Genomic DNA, 27,481 nt, shown 5'->3' with positions numbered 1-27,481 from the left:
GGGTGGTGATTGGATCATGGGGCAGATCCCTCATGAATGGTTTAGCTCCATCCCCTGGGTGCTGTTCTCCTGATAGTGAGTGAGTGAGTGATCATGAGATCTGGTTGTTTTAAAAGTGTGTGGCATCACCCCGCTCTCTGTCTTGCTTCTGCTCCAGCCATGTAAGATGTGACTGCTTCCCCTTCTGCCATGATTGTAAGTTTCCTGAGGCCTCCCCAGGAGCCAAGCAGATGCCAGCATCATGCTTCCGGTAAAGCCTGTGGAACCGTGAGCCAATTAAACCTCTTTTTTTAAATAAATTGCCCAGTCTCAGGTATTTCCTTATAGCCATGCTAGAACAAGCAAATACAGAAAATGGATTAGGTGGAGGGAGTTGTTTGAAATTATAGCAAAATAAACTGATAAGAGGACTTTAACCAAAAGGCATTTTTAAAGGAATAATCACAAGTGATTATTGCAGTCTACATTAAAACCAGTATTTCTATGTTGACTGTTCTGTGTGGTTATTCTTTTCACTAGAATGACCACCCCAAGGTCCTAAAAGAGGCACATTTATCAAATAAGTATCTAACTACATATTCACTCTTCTACTCACTAATAGAATGAATTAATAATACATATTAGAAATGTCAGCTTTTAAAGGTGACATAATTTTCTTGTTCATTCTTCCTTAACTAGAAAATGCAATTCCCTTTCATTCTATTCTAAGAATTATAGTACTTGAAGTTTACCTTTGTCTTTTGTTTGTTTGTTTTTTGAGACAGGGTCTCACCCTGTTACCCAGGCTGGAGTGCAGTGGCATGACCATGTCTCACTGCAGCCTCAACCTCCCAGGATCAGGTGATCCTCCCACCCCAGCCTTCTGAGTGGGAAGGGACTAAAGCCATGTGCCACCGTGCCTGGCTAATCTTTGTATTTTTGGGGGTAGAGACAGAGTTTCGCCATGTTACCCAGGCTGGTCTCCAACTCCTGACCTCAGGTGATCCGCCCGCCTCAGCCTCCCAAAGTGCTGAGATTACAGGAGTGAGCCACTGTGCCCAGGTTGAAGTTTAACTTTCTTTTTTTTTTTCTTTTTCTTTTTTTTTTTTGAGACAGAGTCTCACTCTGTCACCCAGGCTGGAGTGCAATGGCACAATCTCGGCTTGCTGCAACCTCCTCCTCCTGGGTTCCAGTGAGTCTCATGCCTCACCCTCCCAAGTAGCTGTGATTACAGGTGCTTGCCACCATGCCTGGCTAAGTTTTGTATTTTTAGTAGAGACAGGGTTTTACCATGTTGTCCAGGCTGGTCTTGAACTCCTGACCTCAAGCAACCCACCCGCCTCAGCCTCCCAAAGTGCTGGGATTACGGGTGTGAGCCACCATGCCCGGCCTGAAATTTAACTTTTTGTTTGTTTAGAAATGAACTCTTAGAATTCTTATTTTGGTTGTTTATACCACCTAGGGATTAGGACAAATGTCACTGCCTTGAAATTCTTTTAAATGCTCCTTTTACTTTACATGGCTCCTTCTCTTTTCATTGTCTTACTTGCTTCCCGATTCATTATCATGCTTCAGAACAATCCCAAACCAGGAGGTAAAAGGCCCTTCCAAAGGTCCAAGGGGCTCAGGCCAGGCTGTAGCTGTTCCATCCCAGGATATGCCCAGGGGTGAGGGCACAGAAGTGGCAAAATGGCCTTGTAGAAAAGTATCAGACGTGGCTCAGAAAACCTGGTTCCCCTGGCCACCAGTGGTCTTGAGCCAGGCCTTTTGGTATTCTGGGCATTTTCCTCAGCTGAAAAATAAAGGGGAAAGATGAAATGTTCTGTGCAAGCTCTTCTGGTCCCAAAATATTATGACTTTCCAGTCAGCTTGTGCTTTGCTCCTGTGGTCACCCCAAAAACATGGCCAAATGAATAGATTCTACCAGGTACCTAGGAAGAGAAAGAAACCCCCTGGCCTCTTTGAGCTTCCCTGGCCTTTTATCGAAGAAGACATTTTTGAGATGAGAGAAACATCCATGTTACCTAGCAACTTGTTCAGAAGCACAACTATTGAGATTAATGTGTAAAACTGTCGTAGTGGAAGATGTTTCCACTTTTGTCCTTTTATGAGTTGTTTTTTACATAAACCCAATAAGCAACACCTATTCCTGAATATCTGACAAAGTGTACTGTTTCTTTTCTCTTGATCTTTCCACAACACCTAATTTGACCCTGGCTGAGGAATCATCTTAGATTAGTAGATTTAACTACCATCTTTCCTAGACTTCATCCTGATCTTATCTGACTCTGAGCCTCACACAAACCCTGACATGTTCCATTTCACTCCAGGCACAATGCCTCATTATTTCATATCAACTTCCCACGCTTTAGTTAACTCAGTGCTTAAAGCTTTGCTACGTTATCCTCACATGAGCTTACTCACATTTTTTGAGTAAATAACCATAAAATATTATGCCTATATATGATATATGAGTTATATTAAAGGAGAGATACACAGTCTAATACAGTGCCTGCCACACAGTGGGTAGGCCTTCAGTAAGTGTTTGTTGAATGAATAAATGTCACTTAAATATTCTTCCCAAGACAATCCCTTCTGCTGTGCCTGGTAACATCCCTTCGCTTGCCAGCCATCCCTGCCACAGAACTTTGAGCCTATATGTTCAACATAGACCAAGACAATAGGCCCCAACTCTACAATAATTCTGTCATATGTATAATAGCCCTTATTATTAACACAATTTAAAAACAACCCACAAAAGCCTCCCAGCAGGTTTTTGTTACTCCCATGTGGACTTCAGTGTAAACATAGTCCCTGACTGGCAGCATATTCTTCCTTTGAGTCAGAGCTGTTTACCAAGAACATAAAAAAGAGGGTGAGGAGGAGGTTCATTTTTCCGGGGCTCTGCAGGGTGTACAGCCAGTACCTTTCCAATTTTCACAAACGAACTTCCGTCTCTTTTATTGAAATACCTTTTCCATCAAGGCTCACTATGCCCAAAGCCGCATTCTACACTATAACATCTACTAAGATCTTTTGCTCCCAAATTTTCCTTAAAATCCCCTTTCGGGAATTACTGACATCATTAAAAGCGATGGGGAGTGACAGACTTCATTCAGACAATTAGACCACCACACCCCTGCACATATCACCCCCTGTGGTGGAATGAATAGTGTCCCCCAAATATTCATGTTTACCTGGGACCTCTGAATATAATTTTATGTGAAAATAGCACCTTTGCAGATATAATTACTTAAATCAAGATGAGACAATACTGCAGTAGGGTGGGCCCTAAATCCAATGACTGGTGTTCTTATGGTGGTGTGCACCTGTAGTCCCAGCTACTACAGGCAGGCTGAGGTGGGAGGATTGCTTGAGCCCAGGAGTTCAGGTTGCAGTGAGCTGTGATCACACCACTGCACTCCAGCCTGGGTGACAAAATGAGACCCTGTCTCTAAAAACAAAAACAAAAAAAAGAAGGAGGAGAAGAGAGGGCACATACAGACACACAGGGGAGGGAGCCATCTGATGACAGAGGCAGAGACTGGAGTGATACAGCTATAAGCTAAGGAACACTAAGAATTGCCAGCAACCTGGGAAAAGGTGAAGAAAGATTCCCTTCTAGAGCCTTCAGAGGGAGGACAGCCTTGCTGATACCTTGATTTCAGACTGTGGGATCCCCCAAGTAAAACTGTATTAAGGTAAGAAAGTATTGCTCTGGATTTTGTACCATGACACTATAGAATGGGAGGTCATCAAAGGCTTGGGCCATTATGAGGGGAGAGAAGAGAGGATTAAGCACAAAAGCCCTGAGCTAAAGGTTTTACATGTACACACACATAATTTTATTTACTACTCAAATCAAAATGCTGTGAGATAGTGTATCAATAACGATGCTTTCGGAATCTGACAAATTTCATAGACAAAAAGGCAGTAAAGACACAAATACATTGAATAATAAAATAAATGAAATAGATAAAGCAACTTGTATGTTACAGAAAGAGAAAAGATTTGGTATCTGTCATATGGAAAACCTGCCTTTTTATTTGTCCATGGATCACATACCAAATGTAAGATAAATCTCCCGGAGAATTCATAATAAGATGTGATATGGTTTGGTTCTGTGTCCCCACTCAAATTTCCCCTCTAACTGTAATAATCCACACATGTTGTGGGAGGGACCTGGTGGGAGGTAATTGAATCACGGGGGCAGGTTTTTGCCATGCTGATCTCATGATAGTGAATAAGTCTCATGAGATCTGATGGTTTTATAAAGGTGAGCTTCCCTGCACATGCCCTCTTGCTACCACCATGTAAGACATGACTTTGCTCCTCCTTTGTCTTCCACCATGATTATGAGGCCTTCCCAGCCTTGTGGATCTGTAAGTCAATTGAACCTGTTTCCTTTATAAATTACCCAGTCTCGGGTATGTCCTTATTAGCAGCCTGAAAACAGACTCATACAAGATGTGACTAGTCTCAAGAAGGAAGTGAACAAAGACATTGGTAATCATATAGGTAAATCTAAACAATCATTAGCAACAATAGTGACAAGTGACTGCTTTGAGGGATACAGAAACAAGGTGAAATTAAAGCCCTGGGCATGTAACAGTCAGCACCTACAATTGGAGGGTTTTGAATTATGCAGGAAGAAGATGGAAATATTAAATATAGATTTAAATTGAATATACCTCTTAAATATTAAGAAAAACTACTAAAAAGACACAGAAAGAGATTGTCAAACTTCCAAATCAGTAGAGAGATGCTAAAAGCAACGCTCTTCAACTCTTCTCCAGGCCACCCTGACTCACCTCTGCCTTTCAGTTCTAGTGCACACCATCATGCTGCAGAATCAGGTTAGTGCTGAGCGACGGTGAGACCCTGTCTTAAAAAAACTGAGAGAGAGAAAGAGAGAGGACACATACAGACACACAGGGGAGGAGGCCACCTGTGTGTCTGTGACAGATGCAGAGACTGGAGTGATGCAGCCGCAAGCTGAGGAATAGCAACGATTACCAGCAACCTGGGAAGAGGCAAGGAATGATTTGAATTTGCTACTCCTCGACATTGAATTTGCTACTCCTGGTCCCATTAGCTGTGGCTGGAGGGATAGCAGCAGGGACATGATGAAACAGTGTCTGTAGTTAGGAAACAGGTATTTCCAAGACAGTGCAGGGGCTCTGCTAGCACCGCAAAAGTATGTCTATTCTATGTGGTAGATTGAGGCCTCATGATTATATTACTATATTAAAAGCAAATCAAAGATTTTTATTTCCCAAGTGTCATCTACATAGCAACTTTCAGAATCTTTAGATTAACTTGCAAACAGACAAAAAAAAGAATATGATCTCCCTCTCCATACATACACCTACACGTGCTCGTGTGCATACACACGGATACACAAAGAAAGCACCCGACAGAACCCCAAAGGTATAATCTGTGTGGCACCATGTGGGCAGAAATGGATGCATGAGCAAAGCCAGAGCAGAAAGCGTCTCCAAACACTTACGCATCCTCCCACTGTCTTCCAAGAACATTGTGTTGAGTTTACAGCTTTAAAAATGTAATTAACACTTTTACTCAAGGGAGAGTAGGTCCTGAGAGTTTTAACAGGACACAGTAGAAGCAGATTCAAACCTCAGTGAGCAATGGTTTTCTCAAAGGGTAAATCAAGTACTACAGCCATTATTTTCTGGTCTCCTAGGAACCTGGAGACCAATATGAACTAGATCCACGTTTCTTAGAAGTCCACTGTCATTGTTGTCATATCCCCCCCATCAGATTTGCAAATTAAACCCTATCCAGTACAGCTCTAAAAGCAGCCCTATGATGAAAGCCTGGAAAAGCAATTTGAATAAATAGGATCTAAAACGTTATGGCTTTCTGCTACGATAACGTCACCAAATGCTCCACTGACTTTGGAGCTTGCAAGAGCAGTGTCCCTGCCGAGGCAGTTGGTGTCATGGGGTGAGTTGAGGGATGCTGCAAGGTTTGTCTTGCCTCAAAATATCTCACATATAATTCTGCCACATTGCCTGAAGCCCCATGTGAAAATACAAGTCTTTTACTTAGGAGGGAGAATTAGATGGTGATTTGGCATAATCATGAGGAGAGACAGAATTGACACATGTCGGTGAGAGGAGACGAGGCTCTGGAACAGGACATGCTGCTCACAGGGTGGGGGAGCACCCTGAGCCCAGTGCAGGGGAAAGGAGGCTGGAGAAGTCACGGGGGCAGGTAAGGAGAGGAAGGCGCAAAACAAAGCAAGCTTCACCCACTTAATTCTTCCACCTAGAGCTGAGAAGAGACTAAGTGTGGGGACTATTGGAGAGAAACTCCCAGCTAAAATACACACCTTTGTTCTGGAACAGCTGCTTTATGTGAAGATACCATGACCACATTATTTTTACATTAAAATAAATTCAGATTTGCTTTGCAGTTAATTCACATGGCTATTTTAAAGGGGGGAAAAACAGAAGGCTATTACTTCAAATTTCATGCTAACAGTGGACCTCTTAAACAGTGTCCCAAACATCTCAGATTTTCTCAGCTCTGTCCCTTCACCTGCATCTGCTGGTGAATGTCACTGTACACTGGGAAGAGCTGCTTGCATGAGCTTCAAGGATATAAAAGCAAGGAGCCTTGTTCTGGGGAATCGGTATCAAAAAGAGGACTGTAGTCCTAAGAACACGTGTTATTTTCAATCAAAGTCTTTGAGAAATTTTTTTGCAGTTGAAACCCTATTAGGGACTATAAAACCAAAATAAGCCTGCTGTAAGCTCAGACAGGTCAGAATACAGAGATATCAACGCAGCACATTTCCATCCTGCCAGTCAGGATCTTCTCCTGCTTCAACTGATGGACACGCTCAATGTGTCTAAGAGGTGTTCAGTGCTGTTGGAGGAGACTCTGTTTCCAATTAAAGGTCTCCCTTTACTGGCAAGTTTAATTAATTCAGCTTTGCCTTTCAGTTGGTCTCTATATTATTAACAGGCTGTGGTGTGGTTGGGAAAGTGGAAAGGTACTGGTATGGTTGGGAACAGAAGATCTGTATTTAATTCCCCAGTCTGTCTCTTACCAGTTGTGTGACCGTGAGTGGATCATTTTATCTCTCTGATGTTTGTTTTTCTCATCTGTAAGAGGGGGATTCAAATTGCTGGGCTGCTAGTCCCACAGGTTGCTGAAAGGATCAGAGAAGCTTGTGAAAGCACACTGTGGCCCATAGAACTTGTGGAGCTACCAGGACCCATTCTGATGGGAGACATTGGATCATTTGTGAACCATTTATTCCCTGTGACATCTCAATGTTTATCAGACATGTGGAGAGCTGCCACCTCATCTTCTGCTTTTACCATGGTTGATCTTTTCTCAATAGGCTGAAAGAAGACAGGATGCCAAGATGCTGAGATTCCCACTATGCCTTTACCATCTCTGTAAATTAGGACAAGTTACATACCCTTTGTGAGGTTATCACCAGGAAAATTAGGATCATGATAGATAACTTGTGGAGTTGTGAAGATTACATGCAACAGGCATCTAATACATAATAATTTCTATTATGATGTTTTCTCTCTCTTCATCTGTTCACAAGTGTTTTATGGAAGTCCCAAAAGGTGGCCTGGATCATTTGGTTTAAAGCCCTCTTAAAGGATCCTGGAGCACCTCCCATTGGAGCTGTATCAGATATCTCCCACTGGAGTATTAATAGGTAGATAATAGATATAGGGCTATTTAGGTTATCTGTTTCTTCTTGAGGAAGCTTCAATCATTTGCATCTTTTGAGGAATTTAGTGGGGAGAGTGCTCTTAGAAGCCATCTAGCAAAGTGGTTCTCTAACTGTAAGGTATGTCAGAATCACCGCAGCTCTAGACACTAATTCAAACGTTGTAACAAATATTACAATGGATAAAATTGTAACCTGAGGTAACTGTTACTTCCCCACAATTCCCGTTTGCTAAAATATAAAACTGCCATATAACTAGTAGTCCTGCATTTATAAAAAGACAGCAATCTTGTTAAGAAAACTATTAGTTGCAAACTAATTAATGAAGCACCATCTGTGAGATTCAGTGTTCTTTGCATGAGCTGTGACTAGTCATCTAGGCAAATTTTTATGCTTTTTATCACAGATGGGAAAGAGAAAAGGGTGTAACCTTTGTGTGAATTATCCTATTAGATGCATATGCTACACGGTTTAGAAAATTTTATTTATTATCTGGTATAAACATATTCATTTTCATACTCTTCCTAGAAAACCTGATTTAATCTATATCTAACTTTGTATTCTCCAACTTATCCCAAATATTGTCTCCAGATCAGTGTTTACAAAATACCTGCCTCCTTTTCTATCTTCAGTTAAAACTTAAACTCTTTAGCTTGGGATTCAAAACCTACACTCCAATCCTTCCCCGTCTCACCAAACTTAGCTCTCATGACCAACCTACTCTCACTGTTATTGCTCGACTCCCTTACAGCCAAATTCATATTCTAGTGGCTCCCAAATCTGTTCACCCATTAGCTTTGCCTGGAATGCCACTCTATGGCCTCTTCCTCCTCTCTGGTTGTCAAAATCCTACTTATTCTTCAAGGTAAGGCACTTCATCCAGTGATTTCTCCCATATGCTCTCAATGCTTATTCATTTAAAAAAGACTTATGGCCGGTCATGGTAGCTCATGCCTATAATCCCAGCACTTTGGAAGGCCAAGGCGGGAGGATCACTTGAAGCCAGGAGTTCAAGACTAGCCCTGGCAACACAGTGAGACCCTGTCTCTATGAAAGATTTAAAAACATGTTTTCTTTAAATTAGCTGGGCTTGATGGCATGCACGGGTAGTCCTAGCTACTCAGGAGGCTGAGGTTGGGGGATCACTTGAGCCCAGGAGTTTGAGGCTGCAGTGAGCTATGATTGTGCCACTGAACTCCAGCCTGGGTGACAGACCCTGACTCAAAAATTTTTTTAATAACAGTTAACAATAATTTATTATATATTTCAAAATAGCTAGAAGAGAAGATTTGGAATGCTCCCAACACAAGGAAATGACAAATGTTTGAGGCAATGAATATCCTAATAACCCAGATTTGATCATTATGCATTGCATGCTTGTGTCAAAATATTATATGTGCCCCATAAATAGGTACAACTATTGTATATGCATAAAAATAAAAATCAAAACATGTTTACAGAGCTTTTAAAATTTTATTGCAGTTACACAGTCTGTAAAAAATAACATGGCATTTTAGTTAACTGGAATGTTTCTATTTTAAAAATTAGTTCTATTGAGGTATAATCAACATAGAGTAAAACTTTCACTAAGGTGCAGAGTTCTATGAGTTATTTTTTTAAAAAAACAGTTTTATTGAGGTGTAATGAATATACATGCATATATTTAAAGTGTAAAATGTGGTAAGATTGACATATGTATACATTGGTGAAGCCATTACCCTGTCCCCAGGCAACCACTGATCTGCTTTCTGACAATATAGTTTACATTTTCTAAAATTTTCTATAAATGGAGTAATACAGTATGCATTTCTTTTTGCTTAGCTTCTTTTACTCACCATAATTATTTGGAGATTCATCTATATTGTTATGTATTATCAATAGTTCATTCCTTTTTATTCCCAAATAGTATTCCATTATGTGTACATACCACAGTTTATTTATCCATTTATCTGTGACAGACATGTGAATTGTTTCCAGTTAGGAACTTTACAAATAAAGTTGCTATGAACACTCATGTCCAAGTCTTTTCTTGATTATATGATTTCCAAGTTTCATTTGTTCCACGTGCTAACCAACTCGTGATATGGGCCATCTCTTTAATTGTAGACAACCTAATTTAATCTTAATTTACATTTTTAAATAACTAATGGTGTTAGATATCTTTTCATGTGCTAATTTGCCATTTATATAGCTTCTTTGAAATGTTCGTTTAAATTATTTGCCCACTTTATAATTGCATTGTTTTCATATTGTTTTGAGAGTTGTTTACATATTCTGGATGCAAATCCTTTATCAGATATAATATTTGCAAATATTTTCTCACAGCTTGTGGCTTTTCTTTCCATTCTCTTAACAATGTCCATAGAAGCACAAAGTTTAATTTTCATGAAGTCAAATTTATCCATTTTTCTTTTTTAAATTGTGCTTTTGGTGTAACTAGGAAATCTTTGTGTAACCCAAACTAACAAAGATTTTCTCTTATGTTTTCTTCTAAAAGTTTTATACTTATAGGTAAGTATAAAATTTAACTCATCCATTGCGAGTTAAATTTTTTATATGGTGCAGGCTACAAGCCAAAGTTGATTTTTTGCGTGTGATATCTAATTGTTTCATCACACTGAAAAAATTACCCTTTGTCTTTGCACCTTCGTCAAAAATCAGTTTTCCACACATGTGAGGCTCTATTTCTGACTCTTTAGATCTGTTCCATCAATCTATTTGTCTATGTTGAGAAGAAACCCACACTGTACTGATTATGGTAGCTTTAAAATAAGCCTTGAAATTAGATAGTGTTAGTCCCAAATTTGTTCTTCTTTTTTAACAGTGTTTGGATTATTACTGGATCTTTGCATTTCTATATTAATTTTAGACCTAGCCTGTGAATTCCTACCAAAAACAAGCTAGGATTTGGATTGGGACTGTGTTGAATATGTAGATTAATCTGGGAGAAAATAACATCTTAACAGTATGGAGTCTTCCAACCCATTAACATAGTACAGTTCATCATTTATTTAAGACTTTAAAAATTTCTTTCAGTAATATTTTGTAGAAGTCTTGTATATATTTTGTCAAATGTATCCCCAAGTGTATATCATATTCTTCATATTGCTGTAAATGGTATTGATTTTATAATTTCAGTTTCCAACTCTTCACTGTGAATATGTGGAAATACAGTTGACTTTTGTATGTTGATACTCTATCCTGCAACCTTGCTAAACTCACTTTTTAGTCCTAGTATTTTTTGTAGACTACATGGGATTTTTCTACATAATCATGTCATCTATGAATAAAGGCCATTTTGTATCTTTCTTTCCAGCCTAAATGTATTTTATTTATTTATTGCTTTATCTCACTGGTTAGAACATCCAGTACAACATTAATTAATGTAGAGAAAGCCAGCAACCTTGCATTTTTCTTAATTATAGGGGAAAGTGTGTTCTTTTTCAGTCTCTCGCCTTTGAGTACGACATTAGCTAGCTACAGGCTATTTGTAGGTGCCTTTACCAAATTGAGGAAGTTCTCTTCTATTCCTAGTTTGCTGAGTGTTATTTTTTTCAATCAAAAATGCGTGTGAAATTTTGTCAAATGCTTTTTCTCAGTTTATTGAGATGATTGTATGGCTTTTTCTTTCTTGTTAATATAGTGAATTATTTTAATTGACTACTGTATATTAAAATATTCTTGCATTCCTAGAATAAACTGTACTTGCTCAGGATGTATCACTGTTTTTTATACATTCTTAAATTTGATTTGCTGACCTTTTGTTAATAATTTTTAAAATGTATGTTCTTAAGGGATATTGGTGTGTCTATAGTTGTATTTTTTGTATTATCTGTGTCTGGATTTTGGTACCAGGGTAATGCTGGCTTTATAGAATGAGTTGAAAAGTACTTGTCCTGTCCTTTTTCAATTTTTATGGAAGAGTTTGTGTAGAATTTATATTATTTATTTATTGAATGTTTAGTAGAATCAACCAGTAAAATTATCTGCGCCTGGGAAGGTTTTTGACTACAAATTCAATTTCTTTAATAGATATGGGACTATTTGGGTTATTCATTTCTTCTTGAAGAAGCTTTGACAGTTTGTGTCTTTCAAGGAATTTCTCCATTTTATCTAAATTGTTGAACATATTGCCATAAAGTTGTTTATAAATGTCTTTATTAGCCTTTTAATATTTGTAAAATTCTGGAGTAATATTTCTCTCATGCCTGATATTGGAAATTTGTGTGTTCTTTCTTCCTTATCATTCTGACTAGAGGCTTATCAACTTTATTGCTTTCTTCAAAGAATCAGCTTTTGATTTCACTAACGTTCTCTATTTCTTTTCTATTTCATAGATTTCCACTCTAATATTTGTTATTTCTTTTATTATGCTTATTTTGAGATTAATTTGGTCTTCTTTTTCTATGTTTTTATGGGCAACTTGTTGATTTGTGTATTTCTCCTTGCATTTCTATCCATTCTTTCTTCAGGTATTTTGAAGTTCTGCTATTAGGTACAGGAACATTTAGGATTCTTATGTCCTTTTGAGGAATTCACTCCCTTAAGCATTGTTAAATGGCCTTTATTTATTTCTAGTAATGTTGTTTGCTTTGAACTCTACTTGGCCTTATATTAATATAGCATTCAGCTTTTCTTTTGTTTTAGTATAATATATCTTTTCCTATACTTTTACTTTAATCCAAATGACAGATAATAACAAATGCTCATGAGAATGTGGAGAAATTTAAACTCTCATACACTGATGGTGGGAATGAAAAATGATGCAGCCACTTTGGAACTCTGGCAGTTCCTCAAAAGGTTAAGTATATAGATACCATATGACCCAGTAATTCTACTTCTAGGTATCTGTCCAAGAGAAAAACACATCCACAGAAAAACTTGTATGTAAATGTTTACAGGAGCAATACTAATAATAGCCATAAAGTAGAAACAATCTAAATATCCATCATCTAATGAGTGGATAGATAAAATGTGGTATATCCATATGATGTAATGTTATTTGTCAATAAAAAGGAAATAAATATTGATACATGCTACAATGTGAATGACATATGAAAACATTATGCTAAGGGAGAAAAGTCAGTCCCAAAAGACCTCATATTATATCATACAATTTATATGAAATATCCAGAATAGGTAGATGATATGGTTTGGCTCTGTGTCCCCACCCAAATCTCACCTTGAATTGTAATAACATCCACGTGTCAAGGGCAGGACCAGGTGGAGAAAATTGAATCATGGGGGCAGTCTCCCCTATGCTGTTCTCCTGATAGTGAGTTCCCATGAGAGTTGATGGTTTTATAAGGGGCTTCCCCCTTCACTCAGCACTGATTCTCTCCTGATGCCCTGTGATAAAGTTCCTCCTACCATGATTGTAAGTTTCCTGAGGCCTCCTCAGCCATGTGAAACTGTGAGTCAATTAAACCTCTTTTCTTTATAAATTACCCAGTCTCAGGTAGTTCTTCATGGCAGTGTGAGAATAGACTAATATAGTATGTTGGTACCACAGACAGTGGAGTGCTCCTATAAAGATACCCAAAAGTGTGGAAGAGACTTTGCAACTGGGTAACAGGCAGAGGTTGGAACAGTTTGGAGGGCTCAGAGGAAGACAGAAAAATGTGGGAATGTTTGGAACTTCCTAGAGACTTGTTGAAAGGCTTTGACCTAAAAGCTGATAATGATATGGACAATGAAGTCCAGGCTAAGGTGGTCTTGGATGGAAATGAAGAACTTATTGGGAACTGGAGCAAAGGTCACTCTTGCTATGCTTTAGCAAAGAGACTGGCAGCATTCTACCCCTGCCCTGGAGACCTGTGGAACTTTGAACTTGAGAGAGGTGATTTAGGGTATCTGGTGGAAGAAATTTCTAAGCAGCAAAGCATTCAAGAGGAGGCAGAGCATAAAAGTTTAGAAAATTTGCAGCCTGACAATGTGATAGAAAACAAAAACCCATATTCTGAGGAGAAATTCAAGCCTGCTGCAGAAATTGGCATAAGTAACAAGGAACCAAATATTAATCACCAAGACAATGGGGAAAATGTCTCCAGGGCATGTCAGAGAACTTTGAGGCATCCCCTCTCATCACAGACCTGGAGGCCTAGGAGGGAAAAATGGTTCCATGGGCTGGGTCCATGGTCCCTCTGCTGTGTGTAGCTCCAGACTTGGTGCCATGTGTCTCAGCCGCTCCAGCCATGGCTAAAAGAGGCCAAGGTACAGCTTAGGCCATTGCTTCAGAGGGTGCAAGCCCCAATCCTTGGCAGCTTCCACATGGCGTTGGTTTGCAGGTGTGCAGAAGACAAAAATTGAGGTTTCGGAACCTCCACCTAGATTTCAGAGGATGTATGGAAAAGTGTGGCAGACTTGTAACAGTTACTACTTGAGAGCATCACTATGACCATTACTACTGTTACTACTTGAGACCGTCATTACAACCGTTATTACTGTTCCTACTTGAGACTGTCATTACAAGGCTGAATGAAGCGGGACAAACGCAGAAATGAAAACTTAAAACAAAAGAAACTGTTTTAAAGGAAGGGGCCAGGGGAAGAAGAAGAGAGCTCCCTGCTTCTAGTGAGCAAAGGCAGCCGTCCTGAGCTTCTACAGCCCTTCATATTTATTGGGTAGAAAGAGCAGGGAGGAGGAAGTAATGATTGGTCAGCTGCTTGATTGATCACAGGTTCACATTATTGCTAACAGGTTTCAGATGTGCCTAATCACAAGAAACACTGTGCTTTGGGCATGACTGCCCTCAGCATTCCTTCTGGGCAGCAGACGCAGTTTGTCAGTTTGCTAACAACCTGCTTTCATGAGAACAGTTTGCTATTTACTCATATAGCCGCCAGTGGTATACTGAGTTCATCAAGGGGCCCTCATAGAGAACCTCTGCTAGGGCAGCGTGGAAGGGAAATGTGGGGTTGTAGCCCCCATACAGAGTCCCCTCTGGGGCATTGCTTAGAAGAGCTGTGAGAAGACGGCCACCATGCTCCAGACCCCAGAATGGTAGATCCACCAGCTTGCATCGTGTGCCTGGAAAAGCCACAGACACTCAATGCCAGCCCATGAAAGCAGCTGGGAGGGGGGCTGTATCCTGCAAAGCCACAGGGGTGAAGCTGCTGCCCAAGGCCTTGGGAGCCCATCTCTTGTATCAGCATGACCTGAATGTGAAACATGGAGTCAAAAAAGATTATTTAGGAGCTTTAAGGTTTAATTCCTGCCTTATTGGATTTTGGACTTACATGGGGACTGTGGCCCCTTTGTTTCGGCCAATTTCTCTCACTTGCAATGGGTGTATTTACCCAATGCCTGTACCTCCATTTTATCTAGGAAGTAACTAACTTGGTTTTGATTTTACAGGCTCACAGGTGGAAGAGACTTGCTTTGTCTCAGGTAAGACTTTGGACTTGGATTTTTAGGTTCACGCTGGAATGAGGTAAGACTTTGGGGGACTATTGAAAGATCATGATTATGTTTTGAAACATGAGGACATGAGATTTGGGAGGGGCCAGGGGCAGAATGATATGGCCTGGCTGTGTCTTCACCCAAATCTCAACTTGTGTCAAAGGCAGGACCAGGTGGAAATGATTGAATCCTGGGGGCAGTTTCCATCATGCTGTTCTCGTGATAGTGAGTTCTCCTGAGAGCTGATGGTTTTATAAGGGGCTTTCCCCTTTGCTTGGCACTCATTCTCTCTCCTGACGCCCTGTGAAGAGGTGCCTTCCACCATAATTGTAAGTTTCCTGAGGCCTTCCCAGCCATGCTGAAGTCAATTAAACCTCTTTTCTTTATAAGTTACTAAGTCTTGGGTATTTCTTCATAGCAGTGTGAGAACGGACTAATACAGTATATTTATAGAGAAGCAAAGTAGATTAGTGGTTGCCCAGGGCTACAGTCAGGGATAGGGATGGGATTGTGGGGCTATGGAAAGTGACTATTAATGGGTATGAGATTCCTTTGGGGGATGATGAGAAAAAAAATTTTTTGAGACAGGATCTTGCTCTGTAATCCATGCTGGAATGCAGTGGTGCGAACATTGCATTGTAGCCTTGACCTCCTGAGCTCAAGTGATCCTTCTACCTCAGACTCCTGAGTAGCTGGGACCACAGGCATGCACCACTGTGCCAGGCCAATTTTTTAATTTTTTGTATTAGCCTGTTCTCACACTACTAACAAAGACATACCTGAGACTGAATAATTTATAAAGTTAAGAGGCTTAATTCACTCACACTTCCATGTGGCTGGGGAGGCCTCACAATCATGGCAGAAGGTGAATGAGGAGCAAAGTCATGTCTTACATGGAAGCAGGCAAGAGAGAGCATGTGCAGAAACCATCAGATCTCATGAGACTTATTCACTACCATGAGAACAGCATGGGAAAGAACCACCCCCATGATTTGATTGCCTCCCACCAGGTCCCTCCCAAAACACAGGGGACTTATGGGAGCTATAATTTGAGATTTGGGTGGGGACACAGCTAAACCATATCAGATGGGATCTCACTATGTTGCCCAGGCTGGTCTCAAACTCCTGGGCTCAAGCGATTCTCCTGCCTTGGCCTCCCAAAGTGTTGGGATTACAGGCATGAGACACTGTACCCAACCTGAAAGTGTCTTAAAATTGATTGTAATGATGATTGCTTAACTGTGAATATATTAAAAACCACTGGGTATACTTTTTTTTAAAAAAGAGGAGTCATATAGTACATGAACAATATCTCAAAAAAGTCATGTTAAAAAAGCGACCTCTGGGTTGGGAGCTACTGGTGACCTCAGTGAAAGCAGTTTCTAGAGTGGTAGAAGTAGACTCCAGATTAAAGAGGTTGAGGAATGAATGAAAGATGAGGAAGTAGGTAACAGAAGTCATCTAGCCTTTCAAGACCTGTGACAAAGGAGATAGGGTGGTACTAGAAAAGGGGGCAGGTTTTATCAAGGATAGACTGGATGAAGAAAATGTGGTACGTATACACCATGGAATACTCTGCAGCCATAAAATGGAAAGAGATCATGTACTTTGCAGGGACATGGATGGAGCTGGAAGCCATTATCCTCAGTAAACTAATGCAGGAAGAGAAAACCAAACACCACATGTTCTCACTTATAAGTGGGAGCTGAACAATGAGAACACATGGACACATGGTGGGGAACAACACACACTGGGGCCTGTTGTGGGGACAGTAGAGGTAGGGAGAACATCAGGAAGAATAGCTAATGGATGCTGGGCTTAATACCTAGGTGATGGGTTGATCTGTGCAGCAAACCACCATGGCACACATTTACCTATGTAACAAACCTGCACATCCTGCACATACACCCTGGAACTTAAAAGTGGAAGAAAACAAAAACACACAAGAGAAATGGAAGGAATTTAATAAAATTTGCCACACTACTCTCAAGATTGTAACGATATATATGCCCATCAGTGAATTTTGACAGTACCTTCACCTCATATATAATAAACATTTCAAATCTTTGTTCTCTGAAGAGGTTAAAAATGTATCTTTTTCTTGAATTAATTTCATTCTGTTATCAAATTTTTTTTGTTACATATGTTTATCAACCATTTTAATTTCTTTTATGAGTTTCGTTTTCAGGTTATTTGCTTTTTCTTCCTTTATTTTAATAAACAGTTATATTGTCTATTTTTAAAAAGGGAGGCAGGCTTAAAGGAAATGTGATTTTTAAAAAAGACATAATCCAGTAGAGAGAAATAAATTGAAGCTATTAGACCAGAAGAGGGGTGGGGTTTGGGGGCGGTGACAGTTGCAAGGTGCTGGAGTCCATAAAAACTTGAGTTTCAAATATTGGAAGAGGGTCTCTCTTTCTGATTTAAAAAGAAAACAAAATTCTTCCTAAAATCTGTTTAGGTCTAGCCTCTTCTCCAAGATAACATGGTTGCTTTCACCAAGAGTTCCCGTTGTTTTCACTTAACAATCCACTTTCCCTTATTAGTCAGAATTAGATTCAGGTAAAGAAAAGGATCACATTGCAAGAAACATAGTTCCCAAGGATTATAACAACATGTCTATTCTTTCATTTCAAGGACTGGCTTTGACATCAAAGAAGTGAAATAATAGTCTCTCTCAAAAATGTTGTTTTTATTTAGCTAAAAATAGGACGAATGCCATCCATATGGACAGATATGAAAGTGCAGTTATTTTCAAATTGCTAAATAAATGTTTCCCCCTCAAATCTGAGCCTAGATGACCATTTTGGAACTCTGCAAGGAACATAAACGTGGAACATTCCAATTTCTCTATTTCCTAGAATACAAAATTATCTGGTGATGGCTTTTTTTCCTACACTTGTTTTCTGGGTTATTTTCTAAGGTTTAGTCCTGCCAGTCTCTCTAAAATATTTGTTTTCTGAATGCTTAAATTCAATCCCAGCTGAAAGACCCTGACAGAAATCCCTCATTGTAGTAAAGAGTTGGTGGTGGAAACTAAAAGTGTAGAGACGCTGGGTGCAGTGGCTCACACCTGTAATCCTAGCACTTTGGGAGGCCATGGCGGGTGGACCACTTGAGGCCAGGAGTTTGAGACCAGCCTGAGCAACATGGTGAAACCCCGTCTCTACTAAAAATACAAAAATTAGCTGGGTGTGGTGGCGCATGCCTGTAATCCCAGCTGCTTGGGAGGCTGAGGCACGAAAATTGCTTGAACCCGGGAGGCAGAGGTTGCAGTGAGCCAAGATCATGCCACTGCACTTCAGCCTGGGCGACCGAGCAAGACTCTGTCTTAATAATAATAATAATAATAATAATAATAATAATAATGATGATGATGTAGTGACACATTACCTTTATTAATTTTCTTATCTGCAGGCCATAAATTGTATCCTGATAGATAATCTGAGCCTGGGAAAAAGCACTCAGAAATGCAATGGAAGAGTTATCACTATGGGGACTGGCTCAGCCATGACACATTTGTAAAAAAGGAAGAACTTCTAACCTCAGTAATGTTTCAGCACAGGAAGCCTTCTTGCCAGATCTCATTTTCATCAGTTGGAAGTAAGTTCGATGATGTGAATTTTGGTTAAACAATTTGTATTTATGGATTGAGCACCTCTTTAGCCACAATGGAAAACTGGAAAACAATTATTAGTATTTTTTGTGTTCTTTCTAGAGAAATGTTGGCACAGAAGCCAGAAGTTACACAGTCCATAGGAAATGTTGTTACAAAGACATCCTGAATGTCGCTTCTGATACAGTCATCCACGGTGCTATGTCATCATTCTGCCCTGAGCCACTGTGACTCATTCTTTGCCTTCGTGCTCACACTGAATTCACATAAATTCAAGACAAAATCCCTCCAGATCACCTTAGGAAAATGGAATCATTTATTTTTTGCTGTGTTAATATTCCCTTATTATTCAATTTTCCTGACGCACACAATGTTCATTTTAAATGGGAGTAGATTTATTTACAGCAGAAACAGAGAGAGGTGATTTGACCTAGTGATTAAGAGCACACACTCAAGAGGCCACACTGCCTAAACCTGAATCTTTGGCACTTACTACTAGTTCAATAAGCTTTTTACTATGCCTCAGTATTCTCATAAGTAAAATGGAATAACAGCCTGCATAGGACCACGGTGGGAATGAAATGAATTCATTCCCATAAAGAGCTCAGAACAGTGGGCATATTTAACATCCTCAGTAAATGTTCAGCCATTCTTATTAGCTCTTAAATTAAGAAAATGATTCACATTATACCATTTGAATCTAAATATTGACTACGATATTAGGAAATGTGATAGTACCTGAGGAAATTCTCAAGGGCTAAATAAACACTAACACATCACAGAGAACCAAGAAAGGTTCAAGTCTAAGGTGCAGGAACAAGACCTTGGGCTGCAGCTATGGATGTGACGCGGGGCCTTGCTGTCTTGTCTGTAGTGAATGCTAGCCTTGAGCAAGCTATCATTCCTTGAATTCAGTTTTTTTGTTCTCTCAGCTGAGTATACAATTTATACAAATCTGAACAGAATAGAAGTATCTATCAAATAGTTTTCATGAAGTTAAAAAAAATGAAAAATAACATGGAGGTCCCAAAGTCCAAAGTATGAGTTTGAGTGGTCCTGTCCCATTAACACATTTCCTTGTGTGAACACTTTAATGAGAGTTCCACTAAATAAGGCAGAGAAAAGTTCAAGAGCCTTTCTAAGGCTGCTATGCCATGCATGGTACTGGAATATTGCTGACTTCCGTGCTGTGGCTGACCAGAAGTGGGACTCCTGGCCTGTGACTCTATTTCTAATCTGAATATTCTTATTATTAAAAATGTGACATCCCATAAATCACTTTTTAGGAAAAAACAGAATTGGTGGTATATCATTTGAAATAAAATTAAAATAATGATGATTTCTAAGATTACTGGACTTCTGTAAAACCTGTTTCACCTGAGATGACTAAAATAAAAACTCATTAAAAAATAATGAAATGATGGTGTTTTACACAATGATTTATTTTAAAGCTTAATAGGAAATCACAAAGTATTTAATAAAAAATAGTTTTAAATACATTTTTAAAGTCTTAAGGAAAGTCTCTATTTATAATCCTCCCACCTCCACCTCCCAAGTAGCTGGGACTATAGGCACATGCTACCACACCTGGCTTAAAGGTGCAGTTTTAATGGCAGATTTCAGACTCCTTAAGCTACATGATGGCTAAGAGTCAGCTTAAGGACTTAAAAAATGTACATTTATAAAACATTGAGGAAATTCACCAAAATGTTTTGTAAACATTATAAACAAACATCTACTATATAATGTGAGAGACAGTTTCAGGATCTATTTAGAAAGGTTTAAATCCTGTATTTTATAATGTTATTTTATAAAGTTACTATTACTATGAAATTTGCATTACACATTCTGTGTCACCCTTATGTGTCACCTTAACTAATATCAAGGACAGGTTTGTTAAAATATACGTATTACACTATATACATACATACACAGACATAGTACTTTTTTCCCCTTGCATAATGCTGCTTCATAAGAACATATGTGGTCTAAGGAACAATCAGAGCATAGCAAAATGCTGCCTTAATTGTTTAATTAAATGTTGTGTGTCCACATGGTCTGGAAATGCTGCTTCAGACTTCTGCGCAGCAACATAGCTTCTCTGCAGATCTCCAATCTGCAAAAAATACAAGAATAAGACCGTGGAATGAGATCAGAAAAAAATGAGTAAGGAAGTAAAAAAGAAAATAAGACATAGTATCTGCATGCTGTAGAAATTCAAAGGGTTCTTTTCTTTTTTTTAACAAACCCACAACTAACATCATAACTCAAAGGGTTCTTAAAGGCAAATTGCTTAATTATGCTACTTTGATTTTAGAATTCTAGATTATAATTCAATCTTGAAAAATACGTGAGAAAGATAAAATAACCAATTATATAAATAATTTCCAGCTGTCTGGTAATGAATTTAGAAACCTATGTTTTCTTTTCCTGTCACTGATGATAGTATTATAAACGTAAAGTGATATTTACATGCTGAAACAGCCAGCTCTAGATAGCTCAGAAAACTTAGAGAAAACTATCTGTAAGGTACCACAAACAAAAATATATTTTGATTAGAGTTGTTACCTTTTAGACAGAAAATTTAAGCAAAAACTGCTGTATTTAAGGCATAATAACATGTTTTGAGAGGTTTTAAGTGGTGCTGGCACAATAATGTTGGGAAAATATCTGGTTTTAAAAGTTTATAAAGGATGTCTCTGATTTTCAATGAACTTTATATTAATTCCCAAAGAAAAACACATATACTGTCTGAATGTATCCTTTTTATTGATACATAATAACATATTAATGAGGTACATGCAATATTTTTATACAAGCATACAAGGTATAATGACCAAATCAGGGTAACTGGGGTATCCGTCACCTCAAACATTTATAATTTCTTTGTGTTGGGAATATTTCAAATCTTCTAGCTATTTTGGGATATACAATAAATTATTAATTACAGTTGAGTATATCTTGATTCATGGATACGTTCTAAAAAGGAAGAGGCTTTTTCATGTATACACTCAAAAAATCTAGATAAATTCTGGTAGATTTCTGGTAACAATACATACATATTAAAACAGAAATTAAGTTTCCTTTTTTAAATCATAGCACTTCTTTTTAATATACTGCTTTCTGTTATGGAAGTGCAGCCTTTTGCTTAAAGAAGATATCTCATTTGAGTTATATATTATTAAAATGTGGTGCTATTCCCGAAGGTAAGCCAGCCCTCTTGGGGGTTTAATTAACTAAGCAGTAGCACAGTACAGTGGGAAACACATGGACATCACTGGGATCTGGGTGTGAATCTGAAATCTGCCACTGCCAAGGGACGCAGAAGTCTTTTAACCTCTTTAAGCCTTGGGTTCCATTAGAAATTAAGCTGCTTGAGGTACAGGTTTTTGTCTTTTACTCATCATTACATCCTCTGTGCCAAAAACAGGGCCTGGTATATAGCAAAGGCTCAATAAATAGAACATCAGTCATGAAAAAAATGAGTGAGGAAGGCGGGGTAGTTGGGAGAATTAGAGAAAGTATTTAAAGCACCTAGAACAGTGGCTGGTACTTACAGGTGCTCAATAATTACAACTCACGAATGACAGTTTATTTTATTTTCAATACAGAAATGACAGTGTAGATGACTTCATATTTATGCTATGAAGAATAACATCTTTATAAATATCTTATGGTCTATCAAGACCCTAATTTATATCACAAATATTTTTAGCCATTTCCTTATTCTCAAAACAGACTCACCTTCCAAGTACAAGCTAGTTATTAGATGTCTTTTGCTTGTTTTCTTATTGTTAAAAATGGCACGTGGTTCCTTTTAGCTTTCGGATACTAACTGACTTGCAACACAGTATTATTTCCCCCATATTCTTCACAGCTAAGATAGTTTTCACATTAGAATATCACTAATTTTACAGCAATTGTACCAGAAACTTGGTGGCAATATGATCTACAAATAATGCACAGGATTTTGTTGCTGTAAAAGCCAATAACTAAACATTTCCCAAACCAGGAGTTATTAAGTGAGTATTTCTTCAATGACTAAATGCCATATTTCAAAACATAAAATAATTCTATAATCTATAATGGAGTTTAGTCAATATTCAGCAATAAATTAAAAGTTTTAAATGCTGTCCCTTGAAGTAAAGATGTATAAATAAGTACAGTAATTAAGAGTTTTAAAAAGTCATTTCTTTCAGGAAGATGAGGTTAGAATTTCCTCATTTATTTGTACTTTTTTTAAAACAAAGAAAAAAAAAGAACAGATCAGATGATAAATTAATGAAGAAAGAGAATACCTTATCAGAGATTGTTGCAAAATTAAAATGCGGTTCATACATATGGGGTGCTAATGATGATGCAGTTTGTAATAGTGCCCTTGCCTGTGTATAAAAATAAAGAAAAGAAAAACCAAAGGCGTATGAACATATATCAGCACCATATTTGTGATTTTTTTTTTGGTAAAAGAATTCTTTACCTATGACAGGACTTTAATAACACGAGCCTGTGATAAATACAGACAACATTCCTCATGAAATACAATGACTTCATGAAATACAATTAACTACCGATACCTTGCCAAAATTATGTTAATAATAAATGCTTCATAAGACACAGAAAATAAGAGAACTGAAAATTCAGAGTACATTTAAAGTTATTTGGGAACCAATGTTCTCATAAAGGTTATATTTCAATATGACATACAATCTGAAATACAATCTTCTCAATACTACAACATTCTCCTTAATCTAGTTTTTACTGCTGTTGATTGACTAAGCAGGCTCTAATTACCTTTTCTTTAATGTAATAACAACCAAAAAAACCATTGTAAATTTCAAAGCCCAAAATTCTGTGCTGGATGACAGTGAGCAAGTATTTAATATAGTGCTGATCAGTTTTGTTAGTGAGACAGCAATTGAATATGACAAGCTTTCTGTTCTCTAAGATACTCAAAATATAACATTCACATTTTTTTGTGTGATCATAGGATCATCAATGCAGAGACCACTGAGCAGCATGAGATGCTTATACATTCATTAAGACCACAAATTCAACATTACAAACTGCTAACAACCCCTCAACTTGTAGCTACATCTAAAACTTCTATCCATGACCCTGAAGACAAATTTGTATAACTTTTTTAATGGAAAACAAAATGATATCAAGCTAATATAGAATGAAAGATATAATTTTTAATAAAATGAAGTTCATATTATGAAATCTTTCACCAAAACATTTCAAGTCAATTGCATGCTAGAGAAACTACAGTAAGTAAGAGGAAAAGAAAATTACCAATATGGGAACAGAGAAAAATCACAAAAATCACTTGTTTCATCATATGAATACAGGCAAAGTTCCTGACAAAACAAGTGTCCATTTTAGAACAGTCTGTAAACTACAAATCTATCTTCCTTACTTTGGGAGAATTTATGCAATAAAGGTAACATCCAATGACCTTTCTTTCCTTGTTGTGGTTAAAAGTTTATCATTGTGCTTAGAAGACCAGGCTAATGTACTGGCATGCTGTTCGCCATGTCTGTGACCTCGGGTAAAGTTACTCACCCTTCTCAAGCCTCCATTTCTTTATCTCCAAAGTGGGGAATGTAATAATATTTGCCCTTGATGGCTGCTAACATTGTATGAACATATTTAGTATTTTAAACTTTTTCTTTTACATATATCATTATAATAATACAATTTATTAAGCATCTATCATGTGCTCCATACTATGCTTCTACTATGCCAAGTGCATGATCTAACACTCACAAACAATCCCTTCAAATCACTACTGTTACACTCTATTTTATGTATCATCCATTCGTTCCACAAATATTGACTGAGCATCTACCATACGGCAGGTACTGTTTCTGATGCTGGGAATATAACAGTTACATGACAGATATGGTCACTCTTTTCATACAGCTGACATTCTACATCCTACACATATATATGAAAATATCTGATAAAGTGGTAAATACTGTGAAGAAAAAAAGTAAGAGATGTGATAACACCTAAGGGCTCTTTTAGACTGATGGGGGAGATGACCTTTCTAAGGAGGTGGCATTTAATCTAAGACCTGAATGACAAGAAAGAAATTTGTCATTGCAAGATCTGAAGGAAGAACACTCCAAAGGCCCTAAAGGAAGACAGAGCACTGTCTGTCTGCAGAGCAGCAAGACAGCGATGTGTCTGCAAGTCAGTGGGAAAGAAGGAGTGGCAAAAGATGTGGTCTGAGCAGGAGCCGGAGGCCAGGTCACGTGGGGCCTCAAAGGCCATAGTCACGGTTTCAAGTCCAGATTTTATTCCAAGTTGAAGGAGAAGGCACTAGAGCATTTTAAACAAAGTAGTATTAAACAGTCTTGGTTTTAAAAAAAATCTCTCAGGTTGTTCTGAGAAGAGTGTATCACAGAGTGCACTGACTTGCTGATGTAAGTGGAAACAAAAAGACCAGCTAGGAGGCTCTCATAGTAGTCCATGCAAGAGATGAGAGCAGTCTGAAGAAGGGTCATGGGAATGGAGAAAGGTGGCCGGGCTCAGAATGTGATGGGACTCTGAGGTCAGAATGACAGGGCTTGCTGAATATGATGTGGGCGCAAGTGTGGCAGGGGGAAGCAATAAAAAGAGAGAAGTTTCGGGGTGGCTCCAAGGATTTTGGCTTGAGCAGTTATGTAGTAGACAGGGGATGGTGACTGGTAGAACACTTCACTAAGATAGGGTAGACTGGGGAGGCTCAGATTTGTCCTAATAAAATCAAACATTCTATTTTGGACTCAGAATGGTTAAGTAACTTGTCCCAAGGTCACACAGCTAATACACAACAGAGCTGGGATTCAAATCCACGCCTGTCAGATTCTAGAGCTCATTTTAAAATAACATACGCTGTAATGCTACCACACATGACAGCTTTTCTCTGAAGAAAGCAGACTGCCCAGCATGCCGCTGCCAGTTCACTGACCTGTTCAACGTGGCCCTTCCGCATCTCCAGCACAGCCAGGTTGTTGTAGGCCTCGGCGTGGTTGTTGTTGTTGACCAGAGCCAGCCTGAAGCACTGATGGGCCAAATTTGTATCTCCTATTCCCTACAGAAGAAAGCCCATGTTCACACCCATGGGTCCATTTACTTCCTCCTCCTTTCTTTCCTCATAGGTATCTCTTCTGCTACCAGACAAAAAGCATCAAGTACCATACAATTACAGAAGTCAATGTGAATTCTACGTAAGTGGATTTAACCTGAGAATATAAAATGAGCCACAATGACTCCCAGAAACTTCTAAATTGCCCCGTAAGACTACTGCCAAACCTGGATTTAGGATAATTCCTGAAAATTTCTTCAAACTAACTTTTTTGTTTGTTTTGAGACAGGGTCTCACACTTTGTCACCCAGGCTGGAGTGCAGTGCTACGATCACAGCTCACTGCAGCCTTGACCTTCTAGGCCCAAGTGATCTTCCTGCCTCAGCCCTCAGAGTAGCTGGGACTACAGATGTGCACTACCACACCCAGCTAATTTTTAAATTTTTTGTAGAGACAGAGTCCCACTATGTTGCCCAGGGTGGTCTCAAACTCCTGGGCTCAAGCAATCCTCCTGCTTCAGCCTCCCAAAATGCTGGAATTATAGGCATGAACCACTGTGTCTGGCTCAAACCAACTTTCTATAACGGAAATTATATCAGTAAGACAACATACCACAGCTACATGTCCCAAGTTGTACCAGACATCAGCTGCCTCTTCTTCATTTTCAGCCAAAGAAAGGGCACGTTCAAATGAGGTCAGAGTCATATCATACTGCTGGGCATAGAAGCAACACAGCCCCAGATTGTTAAAAAGCTGGCCGTTATAAATGCCCATCTGCAGCAGCCGCCTTTTCAAAAAAGAACACACAAATTTTGGTGTCAGACCAACTTTGTAAGTTTTAAGACATATATATATATATATATTTTTTTTTTTTACACAGTTAAAAATGAATTCATCTTGTGATTTTTGATACTCCTTAAGAATATAAATACGTGTTATAGTAAATGAAAAAATGTTTAAAGCAAATACAAACACCTCTCTTTCATAATGGTACTAGTCATGGGGAATGTGTCTAGAGACAAAGACAAACAACTGATCTAAGTTTTCTCCCCAAATGCTTTGTTAGAGAACCAAAATAAGAAATAGTCACAAAAAGTAAAGCCCACACACTTCAGCTTTATAAAGCTTTGCTGCCCATAGGGTAAATTCCTAAAACCTAATCTAATTTGAGGACTGCGTTTAGCATTAACCTCTACGTTTTCAGCTGAGTTGGATCCCGTTTTTGGCTCGCTGTACTTTGTGCTTCAGCTGTGTCTACTGAACTCCAATGAGCTTCCACTGAGGAAGACAAGACCATCAGTGGATCCTTACATTATCCACTTAGCTTTCACACTGCAGCTCAAGAGCCCCATTTGCTTCTATGCATAATTAATCCCATGGGACAAAGGACAAGTGAGTTCATGTAAGCAAATGAAAATCCAGCCCAGCTGCCGTGAGAAACCCATGACCCACTTTGGGGGTTGGGGAGTAGAGTCAGCTGCAGGTGCACAGAATAGTGTTATTATTATTACATTTTATGCCTCCAACACATATTTGGAAAGAACCCTTGTCAGCTGCCAGTCATCTCTTTCTATATTACCCAAGGGCTAAAGAGGAAATCATAATTTAAAAATTAATTTCAGAAGTCATATGTAGGATGAAATAAGTACTTAAAAGAGAATCAGTGAATATAATTTATTTAGACTGAACA

General features: G+C 38.6%; 1 protein-coding gene across 6 annotated transcripts in view; it reads right to left on the bottom strand.

Annotated features, from left to right (window-relative positions):
* Nucleotides 1–20,140: 20,140 nt before the first annotated feature.
* Nucleotides 20,141–27,481, bottom strand: part of TTC8 (tetratricopeptide repeat domain 8) — a 59,520-nt gene continuing 52,179 nt past the window's right edge. For 5 of the 6 annotated variants that reach the window (XM_034937990.3, XM_034937988.3, XM_063596360.1 and 2 more), the window contains 4 exons: nucleotides 26,404–26,578; nucleotides 25,675–25,797; nucleotides 23,018–23,101; nucleotides 20,141–20,835 (listed from right to left, as the gene is read on the bottom strand). In XM_034937990.3, coding sequence (XP_034793881.1) covers nucleotides 20,719–20,835; nucleotides 23,018–23,101; nucleotides 25,675–25,797; nucleotides 26,404–26,578 — 499 coding nt within the window. In that variant the 3' untranslated portion in view covers nucleotides 20,141–20,718. Of the gene's footprint in view, nucleotides 20,836–23,017; nucleotides 23,102–25,674; nucleotides 25,874–26,403; nucleotides 26,579–27,481 lie in introns of those variants that run through there. The other variant, XM_063596361.1, reaches the window with a different exon arrangement.

Source organism: Pan paniscus, chromosome 15 (genome assembly GCF_029289425.2).
Source record: "Pan paniscus chromosome 15, NHGRI_mPanPan1-v2.0_pri, whole genome shotgun sequence".
In the NCBI taxonomy this organism is placed as follows: Eukaryota; Metazoa; Chordata; class Mammalia; order Primates; family Hominidae; genus Pan; species Pan paniscus.
The sequence above is the reverse complement of the archived record's forward strand: the minus strand, read 5'-3'. Positions and strand labels throughout refer to the sequence as shown.